Source organism: Chiloscyllium plagiosum, unplaced genomic scaffold, assembly GCF_037043375.1.
Source record: "Chiloscyllium plagiosum isolate Xiang-an unplaced genomic scaffold, Cpla_swu_hap1 HiC_scaffold_31, whole genome shotgun sequence".
Lineage (NCBI taxonomy): Eukaryota > Metazoa > Chordata > Chondrichthyes > Orectolobiformes > Hemiscylliidae > Chiloscyllium > Chiloscyllium plagiosum.
This window is the reverse complement of record NW_028270169.1, coordinates 21606485-21618856: the sequence shown is the minus strand read 5'-3', so window position 1 is coordinate 21618856 and position 12372 is coordinate 21606485. Positions and strand designations below refer to the sequence as shown.

Genomic DNA, 12372 nt, shown 5'->3' with positions numbered 1-12372 from the left:
GCAGCAGATGTGAATGCAGTACATTCAGGTAAATACTGTTTTTTTAAAATAAAGCTAACAAATAATATGCTGGAGCGGCATTTTTTAAAAGTCCTATTTAATAGCTAATGGTACACATGTGTGGTGCAGACAACTTCCAAAGCACTGGGAAATACTAATTGTTTTCCACTGAATATGAAGCCTGGAATACTCTTCCAAGGATTGTTCGCTTGAGCTGAGAGCCACAGTGTCTGTCTTTTGACATGGGTTTATTAGCATCACACTAATATTTTCATTCTCCTTTTCCCACAGATCACAAAAATGGGCATTATGTCATTCCCCAGATGGCTGACAGGTGAGACTCCATCTTGTTTCACATCAAAGCTGATGGATTAGCTAGTTAATCAACCAGTATATTTATGTTCTGTTTAACTGATGCAGATTTGCTCATCCTTAAGATGCTAAAGAAATTATTTGATTGGTTGTTTTCCCATTTCTTTAATTTGTACTTAATGATGCTCCTGCTTCAGAGCTTGGTAGTATTAAACCTGGTTCCAATTTTTAACCTCAACTTCATTTTCAGTCTAGTCTTAAAATTGGATTTGTCTAATTGAATTTATGACTTATGCAGTAATCTCATAGAAAAAGATATTCAGAACTTCATTTGCCTGATTGTTTTACTAAACGTTTGCAGGTCCACATAATTGCTGGTCAATGCAATGATCATTTTCTGATAAGCTCTGAGAAGTTTAAGAATCAGCCTCTTGATTTTGGCATGATGCTTATAACTTTGTTCAGTACTTAGGTCACACCTGTTATATTGTGAAGTTTGTGGCAGTATTAAAAGTTACTTTTTATCTTTTGTCTTTTACAAAGACTTTTCAAATCTAGCCAAAAAATCTTTTTTTTTAACCATGTTAATACGTAAAGATGCTGCATTTTACTTGGAATTAAATTTGCAGTGCTGTTTCATAAATGAACACACAAAGAGCTTTGGCTGTAGGACAATATAGGACAAACAGGAAGACAGCTAACAATCCGCATACATGAACATCAACTAGCCACGAAACGACACGACCAGCTATCCTTAGTAGCCACACACGCAGACAACAAGCAACATGAATTCGACTGGGACAACACTACTATCATAGGACAAGCCAGACAGAGAACAGCCAGGGAATTCCTAGAGGCATGGCATTCATCCACAAACTCCATCAACAAACACATCGATCTGGACCCAATATACCAACCACTACAGCGGACAGCTGAAACTGACAACCGGAAGCGGCAGGGACAGACCACTATAAACACCGGAGGAAACATCAAAGAAGCGCTTCGCAGGAGGCTCCCAAGCACTGATGATGTCGCCTAGCCAGGGGACGAAACGTTTGCAACAAAAACTTCCAGCTCGGCGAACAGAACCACAACAACGAGCACCCGAGCTACAAATCTTCGCACAAACTTTGAACAAGTTTATTTAATTTTTCCTATCTCTGATATTTCTGCTCCATCTGGCTCTATCTCTCTGATCCTTCTTACCTTCAACTCTCCATTGAGGACTGCTAGCGCAATGTTGTTTCATTTTCTTCACTCGCTTAGTGCCTAGCCTGTCTCCCTTTGAACTTGCTGAATGCCATTCTCAGTTGTCTTCAATCCCAGCCTTTAATTGTCATTAAACCTGCTGACAAAAGCAGTGCTGTTGTTGTCTGACAAATTAATTTCCACTTTGCAGAAACCAAACACCAATGCTTTTTCATCTTCTGCTACTCCTCCGAAGCAGTGAACTCACTATTGAATGGTCAGTCCTTCAGTTGATGACTCTATCTTTATCTCCTCTGAATATCTGCCATCACCCCTGCCCCTAGTAATCCTGCAGCTCTGAATAGCTTGTACCTACTGCCTTTCCCATATCCACAAACTGTAATTGCCTGATACACACTTTTTTCAGCCTGTTCTTGCCTGACTGAACTGATTAAAGTTGAGATTGGAAGTATTTTTGTTTCCCTTTTGTTACGATTGCTGGACTCTTAGGATGGTTATGTCTTAAACTGTCGTCTTTAATTCAAGATAAGATGAGATATGACCAGTTGTGAAATCTATCCGGAGGTTTAACCATGTGATCTTGTTGTCATAGGAATAGACACTCTGGTCAAAACCTTTTTGAGAGCCCCAATTTAAACACGAACACAGGAGGGGGCAGCTGATATTGCTGTACACATACACTCAGAATCAATTAGACGGAAGTTTCGGAAAGAAGTCTAAAAACGAGTGTTGCTATGCCAAACCATTGTGAACATTTCACATCTAGCCAAAAAAGTCTTTTTTTACCATGCTAATACGTAAAGATGCCAAATTTTACTTGGAATTGAATTTACAGTGCTGTTTCATAAATGAACACATAAAGAGCTTTGGCTGTTTTTAAGATTCATTTGATTGGTGTTCTCTGTTCCATGTTCACATTAGCCAGCAGGCAGAATGTTGGTGAGGGCAAAAATAAGACTTGCAGAAATTTAAAGGTGAAAACATCTTTGCTGCAGTGAATCCATTTGATTATGTTCACAAAATTGAATAGTGGCTTTATTTAAAAAGGAGTGTTAAAGATTTGGTCTGGTGAGGATGGCAGAAAGGATCCTGGGAGGAGCTGGGACTTCATTCAGAAGACTAAAGGTTAAACAGATTGGGACTGTGCTCATTGTAATTTAGAAGAATGAGAGGCAATCTCACAGAAAACATATAGGATTCTTTAGGAGCTTGGCAGGGTAAATGTTGAGAGGAAGTTTTCCCTCAGAGTCTAGGGCCAGCGGGCATAATCTCAGAAATGAGGCAGTAATTTAAGATGAGGCTCAAGGGGCTGATCAGCCCACTCCTGTTCCTATTTCATATAGTCTTATAGATGGTATCTCTGCCGAGAATGTTGTCTAATGTGTAAATGTGGCATGGGATTTTGGTTGTGTTTTTGGGGACTGCGTTGTAGGTTAGCACATTAGTTGTCTGCATTGATTTTAGTACGTTCCAGTAAAGGTCCTAAAACGTGAAGTCTGGTTGTGCTGCACTTTGCATCACCCACTTTGAAATTTATATCTTTATCCATCTTTACAGGGATCATAACCTTCATGTTCTTCCCATCTAAATCAGTAACTCTTCAGGTGCCCACAGTCACTTGAACAATTTTTAATTTCCTAAACTTGACCATCTTATTTTTGTCGTGGTCATGTGCCATCAGTTCAGTCTGAGAGCTCTCCGCTTCTCCCTTGAACAGAGGTTGAGCCAGTGGAACAACTTTTCCTTTAACCCTACTCACTTCCTCCAAATAAAATTTTTTGCAATGTGCAACTATTATGGCTGCAGCAGTCAAGTATATGGAGCAGTCTTTTGTTCCAGTCTAACTCATGACTCCTCCATCATCTTTTTTATCTGTTGTATCTCAAATGTAAAGCTTCATCAGTTTTGTCTCATTATCTCTCACATTCATCTCTGATTCTGATTCTTCCTTCTCCTGACTCAGACTACTCCAGAAATGGAGAAACTATGACGGAAAAGTGCCTTAAATCTATTGGCACGCAAAATTGCCTCAATTGCATGTTTTTGTACCCTGCTTCCTATAATGAATCCATTCCAGTCATCAAGTTTCTCTATCTCCACTTATTTTCCTTTGCAAATTGTTTTAAACTCCTTTTTCAGTTATTTTGGTGTTTGGGTGGCACAGCTTCGTCACTGCCATTTGCATCTCCTCCAGATATAACCTATGTTTCTTGTACAATTACCACTCACTTTGATCTCGCACTACCACCAACTCTTTTGGTTGAGTATTTGTTGTTGTGCTTTGAAGCTGAATTGTATTTTGCAGTCTGAACATGTACTTTTCTGGGTGTAACAGTATTGTTTAGTCACCTCCAGTAATGAAATATTATTCTTCAGCTTCTAGCCAGTTTTCCCAATTGCTTTTCAAGTTATGTTGACAGAGCCAAATTAACAAGATACAACATATATGGAGTGTTTTTTAAAAAAAAACACAGTTGAGAATCTTTGGAGCCAACTAATTATCTCCCTCCTGACTGTTAGGAATGGCCATTTAGAATTTGTCTTGTAGACAGGCATTAACTGTTCTAATTTAGTTTGGGAAGGATTGAGATTTAATAGCACTTCAAGTTTTTCATGTTGCTATGTTGACTAAATGGTTATATTGTTCAAATATGGTTTTATCTAAAACATTCCAAATTATGGAATGAGGTTTAAGCACTACTTCCAGTATCATGGATTTATGTTTTGTAAATATTGGATTGTTGACACATTTTAAATTAATAATAGCTGAGATATTGCTCACCTGGGTGATGCTAAAAATGTAAAGTTGTGTGCAAAAAACACTAAACAAAATATTTGAAACTGCATTTGAAACTAGCATTTACATTTCCTGGCTAAGACTCATGGAGAAGAAGCACCCATTTAACTTGAAAAGAGGTTCACATGTCCAGTCTTATAGTAACAACTGCCAAATGTGGAAAGCATTGCGTATAATTTCTCGTATGAATGGAGTGCATGAATACCAGAAGAGACAAAAGTGTTCAGAAAAATAAAAGTAGTAAGGGCCACTCTGCTTAGAAGCCAAGAATGAAGAATGAGTAATGGCCAAAAAGCAAACAAGATATAAAGATGAAATGTTGACCCTTGATTGTTGAAGCATTGATTAAACATGTCAGAGGAATGGGGAAATTTGGAGAAGATCTGAAAGTGAAAAGGTACAGATGTTAGAAATCCAAAACAGTTTTAGAATTTCCTGTTTCAAATAGAAAATCTTAACTAATCTCTCATACCAAAGCTACATGCAGTTGAGGTATAGAATGGTGTACTGGATTGTACAGGTTGTAGAAGTGGCTACTGATGAGCCAACCAAAGGGTGGCATGGTGGCTCAGTGGTTAGCACTGCTGCCTCACAGCGCCAGAGATCCGAGTTCGATTCCCACCTTGGGCGACTGTCAGTGTGGAGTTTGCACATTCTCCCCGTGTCTGCATGGGTTTCCTCTGTATACCCTGGTTTCCTCCCACATTCCAAAGATGCGCAGGTTAAGTGAATTGGTCATGCTAAATTGCCTATACTGTTAGGTGGATTAGTCAGGGGTAAATGTAGGGCAGGGGAATGGGTCTGGGTGGGTTACTCTTTGGAGGGTCGGTGTGGACTTGTTGAGCTGAAGGGCCTGTTTCTACACTGTAGGGAATCTAATCTAATCAAAAAACCGTAGCCATTCATTTAATGATTTTCATTTGTATTTTCAGAAAGCATTTAGTTTGTTGCAAAAAGGTACTCTAGCAAATACATTTCAGAACTTGATTATTTTATTAGGATCTCTTTAGTTTCTAATAACTTAAAGGACATTTGAGAACCAATGACTGATTGGAAGGATCACACAACAAAATTTCTAGTTTTGTGACATTTACTGTGACAAGCAAATTAGAAGTAGCATTATCTAACACTCTTCAATTGTCAACTTGTGTTCCAAGCCACAGGAAATGGCCTGATTTTAACTTGTGGAATGACCAAAACTCCACCTCCATTGTAATATTTTACATCATCCTTAAGAAGTAGAAAGTGAAGTCTGCAGGTGCTTGAGATCAGAGTCAAGAGTGTGGTGCTGGAAAAGCACAGCACGTCAGACAGCATCCCAGGCGCAGGAGAATCGATGTTTCAGGTATAATCCCTTCATCAGGAATGAGGCTTGTAGGTTGTGGGGGGACTGAGAAATAAATGGGAGGTGATGGGGCTAGCGGCAAGGTAGCTGAGAATGCAATAGGTAGATGAAGGTGAGTGAGAAGGTGATAGGTCGGGGCGGGGGGAACGGGGGAAGGTAGAGTGGAGTGGATAAATGGGAAAGGTGATGGGCAGGTCAGGAGGACGGTGCCGAGTTGGAGACTTGGGAAAGGGATAGTGTGGGGGAGGGTAAATGAGGAAAATGTTGAATTCCACATTGATCCAGTGTGGTTGCAGGGTCCCAAAGCACAATATGAGGCGTTCTTCCTCCAGGGTGGTAAGGTTTACCAATGGAGGAGGCCCAGGACCTGCATGTCCTTGGCAGAGTGGGAGGGGGAGTTGAAGTATTCAGCCATGGGGCGGTGGGGTTGGTTGGTGCGGGTGTCCCAGAGATGTTCTCTGAAACAATCCACAAGGATGCGTTCTGTCTCCCGGGTGGAGAGGAGACCACGCCGGGTGCAATGGATGCAGTAGATAGCATTGGTGGAGGTACAGGTAAATTTATGTCGGATGTGGAAAGATCCTTTTGGGGCCTTGGATGGAGCTGAGGGGAATGCTGTGGGTGCAGGTTTTGCACTTCCGACAGTGGCAGGGCAAGGTGCTGGAGGCTGGTGGGCTTGGACCTGATGAGGGAGTTGTGGAAGGAATGGTCTCTCCGGAAGCTGATAGGGGAGGGAAATATATCTCTGGTGGTGGAGTGCATTTGTAGTTGGTGGAAATGGTGGAGGATGATGTGGAGGTTGGTGGGGTGGTAGATGTGAACAGGGGATTCTGTCCTTGTTGCATAGGGGGGGATGGGTTCAAGGGCGGTGGTGCGGGAAGTGGACGAGATGCGCTGGAGGGCACCGTCAATGTGGGAAGGGAAATTATGATCTTGGCAGGAGAAGCTATCTGGGATTTTAAGTTGAAATTGGTCATCTTGGGAACAGCCCATCTGGGATTTTGATCATTTTAAGAAACTTACAGATACTTTAATTGTTTGTTATGAACTATCTCTTCCCAAAACTATGGCAATGTAATTCAAATGGGGCTTATATCCAGGCAGAAGTGCTAATTAGCTATCCTCTGGATCCTTAACTCCATTCTGCCTTGAATTAAATGGGAAGTTCAAAGTTAAGATCTTATAAAACTTAACATTTGAGACCTCCCTGTGAAACCTGGGAGCCAACAATTTACCTACAGCCAGCACAGATGTTCTTGCCATTGTCTATTGATATGTGTGAACCTCTTACACCTTCTTCCCAGCGCAATTAACCTACTACCACCCTACTGAAAGGGTTGGCAGGTAAAATTCAGAGCAGTGCATTGAGCCCCTTTTATTAATCTGTTTTACATGTAAGACAGCCCCAAAGCAGATTCTTAAGATTTTTAAGCACATGGAACATTTTGGCATTTTTGATCTTTCTTCTGTGCTTTGATGCTACCTGCATGGTTTTTCTCAACCAGTGCTAGAACCGTTTGTTATATTAGCAAACTTCTGAAACTTCCTTTCTCGACTCTTAGCTCCACCTTGTGTCCTTTTTATTTTTAAAGTCTTCTCAGAAACCTTTTTTTATTCAGTCCCCACTCCTGATTTCCTTGTCTTACTTTGACATCTGTGACACTAATATTTGTCTGCAATGTGTCTTATAGCATTTTGTACATTAAAGATGCTGTGTATGTGTAAGTTGTTCCTATTTAAGCAGAGGTTTTGTTTTTTATATTTTAAATGTAGATAATACTGTCTAAAATGATGTGGAGTGGAATTAGAGACTTGCATTAAATATCATAAAACTATTATCCTACGCAATCGTCTTGGATGATTTTAAGATTCTCATTACTGTTACTTTGCTCTTCTGGAAAAAACAGAGTTGATCTGTAAAGAGCTTTGGTCTGTTCTTTAACTATACAATGTTTTAACAGAAGTAAACCTTTATGTTACTTTGAAAGTATATATTCCATATTTGGTCTGAAATGGGTCTTTGAGATGGTTGTGCAGCAGAAATGTTCGAAAGATCGAAAGAGTAGCCTGTGTTAAAAGATGTAAGGAAAGTGATAGCCTAGAGGTATTACCTCTAGACTATTGAATCAGAAACTCATGCTCTGGGGACCTGGATTTGAATCTGCAGGAGGAAGAGTTTGAATTCAATAAAAGAAAATCTGGAATCGAGAATTTACTAATGATCACGGAACCATTGTTGATTGTCAGGAAAAAAATTTGGCTCACTAATGTCCTTTGGAAATGAAAATCTGCCGTCCTTACCCACTATCAACAACCTTGGGGTTCTGTTGACCAGCAACTCAACTGGACTCACCACATAAACAGTAGCTACGAAAACAGGTCAGAGGTAGAAAACCTGTGACAAGCAGTACACCACCTGACTCCCTAAGACACAAGTCAGGAGTGTGATGGAATAGTCCCCGCTTGCTGCCAATAACATTGAAGAAGCTTGACACCATCCAGGACAAAGTAACCTGCTTGATTGACACTATATCCAAAATATCCACTTGTTTCACCACCGACATTCAGTAACCGCAGTGTTTACGATTTATACAAAGCAGTGCAGAAATTCACACCAAGACTCCTCAGATAGTACCTTCCAAACTAATGATCACTTCTGTCTCAAAAGACTAGGGCATCAAATATATGGGGACGCTATCACCTGCACGTTTGCCTCCAAGCCACTCCCCATCCTGACTTGAAAATATATCATTATTCCTTTGCTGTCACTGGGTTAAAATCCTGGAAATCCCTCTCCCAAGAGTATAATGGGTCAACCCACAGCACATGGACTGCAGTGGTTCCAAAAGGCAGCTCACCATCTTCCCAACGGCACCTAATGGGCAATAAGTATTGCCCAGCCAGTGACACCCATGTCACACAAATAAGTCTAAAAATAGTAACTTATTTTTGAATTTGTACACTTGTTGAGGTAGCCTCTTCAGATGGGAAAAATATTTGCTATGCTCATTTTGTTGAGGTGAGAACAGCTATAATACTTTGTGTACTTCTATATCTTGATATTTTAATGTGCACGCAATAACGAGCCAGGTTTTACTCTTAAAATAACAGGCTGATGGCACTTCCCCTTTTGTGCAAATGAAAATGTGATCTCAGGGCAGGTGCATAATTAAACAAATGCTGAAAGGTTGTTCTCTGAAATATGTTATTTAGCCAGTAATCATATTTTAAAAATCATCCACATTAGCCTTGCCATTGAAATGCATTGAATAGTGTGAGTTTGCAATAATTGCATAATAGGTAGAACTAAACTTGCCTCAGAATGGAATGTCTTGTCATTTCAAGTCTAAGTACCAAACTAATGGCGTAAATTTTCAATCTCTTGTGTTAAAATCTTTCACAAATGTCACCTCTCATTCCTTCTGGTAATAATTGTTGCACATTTTAAAAGTAAACTTCCCTTCAGTCTGTCTCTGTACCTGATGGAATCCATCCATGCCAATGTGCAGTTATAGAGTCATAGAATCGTCTAGATGTACAGCACAAAATCGGACCCTTCGGTCCAACCATGCCAACCAGATATCCTAATCTAATCTAGTCCCATTTGCCAGCACTAGGCCCATATTCATCTAAACCTTTCCTATTCAGAGACCCATCCAGGTGCCTTTTTAAATGCTGTAATTGTACCAGCCTCCGCCACTTCCTCTAGCAACTCATTCTATACACTCATCACCCTCTGCATGAAAAAGTTGCCCCTTAGGTCCCTTTTATATATTTCCCCCCTCACCCTAAACTTATGCCCTCTAGTTCTGGACTCCCCCACTCCAGGGAAAAGACCTTGTCTGTTTATCCTATCCATGCCCCTTGTGATTTTATAAACCTCTATAAGGTCATCTCTCAGCCTCCGCTCCAGGGAAAGCAGCCCCAGCCTATTCAGTCTTTCCCTATAGCTCAAATCCTTCAACCCAGGTAACATTGTTGTAAATCTTTTCTCAAAGTCTCTCAACATGCTTTTGATAGCAAGGAGACCAGAATTGCACGCAATATTCCAGCATTCCAACAGTGGCTAACCAATGTCCTGTACAGCCACAACATGAGCTCCTAAATCCTATACTCAGTGCTCTGACCAATAGAGGAAAGCACACCAAATGTCGCCTTCACTATCCTGTCTACCTGCGACTCTACTTTCAAGGAACTATGAATCTGTCTCTTTGTTCAGCAACACCTAAGACCTTACCATTAAGTGTATAAGTCCTGCTAAGATTTGCTTTTCCAAAAGGCAGCACCTCGCATTTATCAAAGTCAAACTCCATCTGCCACTCCGCAGCCCATTTGTCCATCTGATCAAGATCCTGTTGTAATCTGAGGTAACCTTTTTCGCTGTCCACTACACCTCCAATTTTGGTGTCACCTGCAAACTTACTATACCTCCTATGTTCACATCCAAATCACTTATATAAATGACAAAAAGTTGTTTTTCAATTTGAACTGTTCACTTTATAGAATTGTGTGATGTGCTCACTCCAGTCCCAAGTCCCATTTCATAGGATCATAGAACCCCTGCAATGTGGAAGGTGGCGATTTGGCCCATCAAGTAAGGTGTTCATTAAGGTGTTTGACAAGATTCCTCATGGGAGACTGGTTAGCAAGGTTAGGTCTCATGGAATACGGGGAGAACTAGCCATTAGGATACAGAACTGGCTCAAAGGTAGAAGATAGAGGGTTGGTGGAAGGTTGCTTTTCAGACTGGAGGCCTGCGACCAGTAGTGTGCCACAAGGATTGGTGCTGGGTCCACTACTTTTCATCATTTTATATAAATGGTTTGGATGTGAGCATAAGAGGTGTAGTTAATAAGTTTGCAGATTACACCAAAGTTGGAGGTGCAGTGAACAGCGAAGAAGGTTAACATCTACCAAGGGATCTTGATTAAATGGACCAATGGGCTGAGGAGTGACAGATGGAGTTTAATTTAGATGGAGTCTGTTCCTGTGCTGTACAACTCTGATTCTAAGTCTGAAACGACCCTCTTAAGGGCATCCCACCTAGACCCTGACCCCTACTCCCACTGTTTACCATGGCTAATCCACCTAGTCTTCACATCCCTGAATGCTATGGATAATCCACTTCACCTGCACATCTTTAGCCTGTGAGTGGTAAACCGGTACACCCTGAAGAAACCCCATGCAGACACAGGGAGAGTGTGCAAACTCCACACAGTGACCCATGACTGGAATTGAGCCCAAATCTCTGGCGCTGAGAGGCAGCAGTGCTAACCACTGAGCCACCATGCAGTTCCCTTGCTGTGCCACAAAAGAAAATGTGAGTCTGTCTACCTGCAGATGTTGTTACAGCAAAATCTGGGCCAGAGTGTCAATACTTTTCCCAATGGTAATGCATATTTTTAATGGATCCAATTTACATTAATTTCTTTATGAACTCTGGCTCTTTAAGCAACACTTTCTGAATTTGGGATGTATGCCATGGATAAGTTTAGATTATTTCCCTTTCTTGCATCTTCCTGTTATGATTCAGATTTCATTTAATTTCTGGAGTTATTGTTGGCAAGAAAGTTGATCCATTCTATTTATTGTCCTGTCATTTTTCAATATTTTTAACACCTGAATCATAAATTTCTGACCGCTGCAAGCTTTAGTCATTTAAATGACTTTGATCTCTATATTTGATAGTACACTATGACATATGTTTGAATTGCCTCTAAACTTGAGTCTAAATAGTCTTGAGAATCTGGGTGAATTTAATTGAGCAAGTGCATATTGCACTTCATTGTTGTAGGTTTGGTTGCAATGAATGATGACTTCACTGCATAATTTTCCATAATCTGAAACATTGCTCCAGCTAGTAGAAAGTCATTCTGTTGAAGGTGACTGTAATTTGTACCCTTCTCTTCAGCATGAATGAAACAACAGTATTGCTTTCCAACAAACCATTTTGTATTGTGATCTGTCAATGTCTTATGAAGTGTGTTACAATGTGTTTAAGTATAGAAGTAACAAATCCACATATGTCCAAAGTCTGGGTGTCATGCTAGATAATTAGGTTGCTTATTCTAACAAATGTTCCTGTTTTTCCTCCTTTGCATTCCTTGGAAAATAGAACACGGCAAAAATGCATGACTCAGAGGTATTTTTTCATTTAGATCTTCCATTTGTTCACAAATTCTGCCAATATTATTTTAGAACTGTGCTTCTCAGTGTTTCATGCCTGTAAAATGTTGGACAAAGTTCACCATAGTGGGGCTAACTGGAGCCAGAGTTGAAATGCTGCTGTTTGAGTTTTTGTTTTATAGATTATCCAATTACATGAAATACATAAGTGTATCTTACCTTGCTAGTCACTTCAACTTCAATTTTGCATTACTTTTACAAAATGTTTTATTGTTTAAAGGCTTCTGACATTGTTACATTCATTAGTGGAATATGAGATGGTAACTAATTTCGGGCATATCTTGTGTCATTAATTTAAAAAAAAGTTGGTTCAATTGAAAAAATGACTCCTGAACATGTTTTCTTTTCCTGCAAAAAAGCAATTGCTTACAGATTATAGTTAAAATTTATATTCAAGACCTTCAGCTAATTCTCATGAGTTTCCTGTTTTCTTCCTCGCCCACACCTTAAAAATAAACTGACATTCATTTTTTTATGCCTCTTGGGACTATGGGCATATTTGCTTCTTTTGCTGGAAGATTTG

The 12372-nt window shown here is 40.1% G+C and overlaps 1 protein-coding gene across 15 annotated transcripts in view; it reads left to right on the top strand.

Annotated features, from left to right (window-relative positions):
* Positions 1 to 12372, top strand: part of git1 (G protein-coupled receptor kinase interacting ArfGAP 1) — a 216394-nt gene that overhangs the window by 132801 nt on the left and 71221 nt on the right. For 8 of the 15 annotated variants that reach the window (XM_087977320.1, XM_087977319.1, XM_087977316.1 and 5 more), the window contains 2 exons: positions 292 to 334; positions 11779 to 11805. In XM_087977320.1, coding sequence (XP_087833446.1) covers positions 292 to 334; positions 11779 to 11805 — 70 coding nt within the window. The remainder of the gene's footprint in view (positions 1 to 291; positions 335 to 11778; positions 11806 to 12372) is intronic. The other 7 variants (XM_087977322.1, XM_087977325.1, XM_087977321.1 and 4 more) reach the window with 1 other exon arrangement.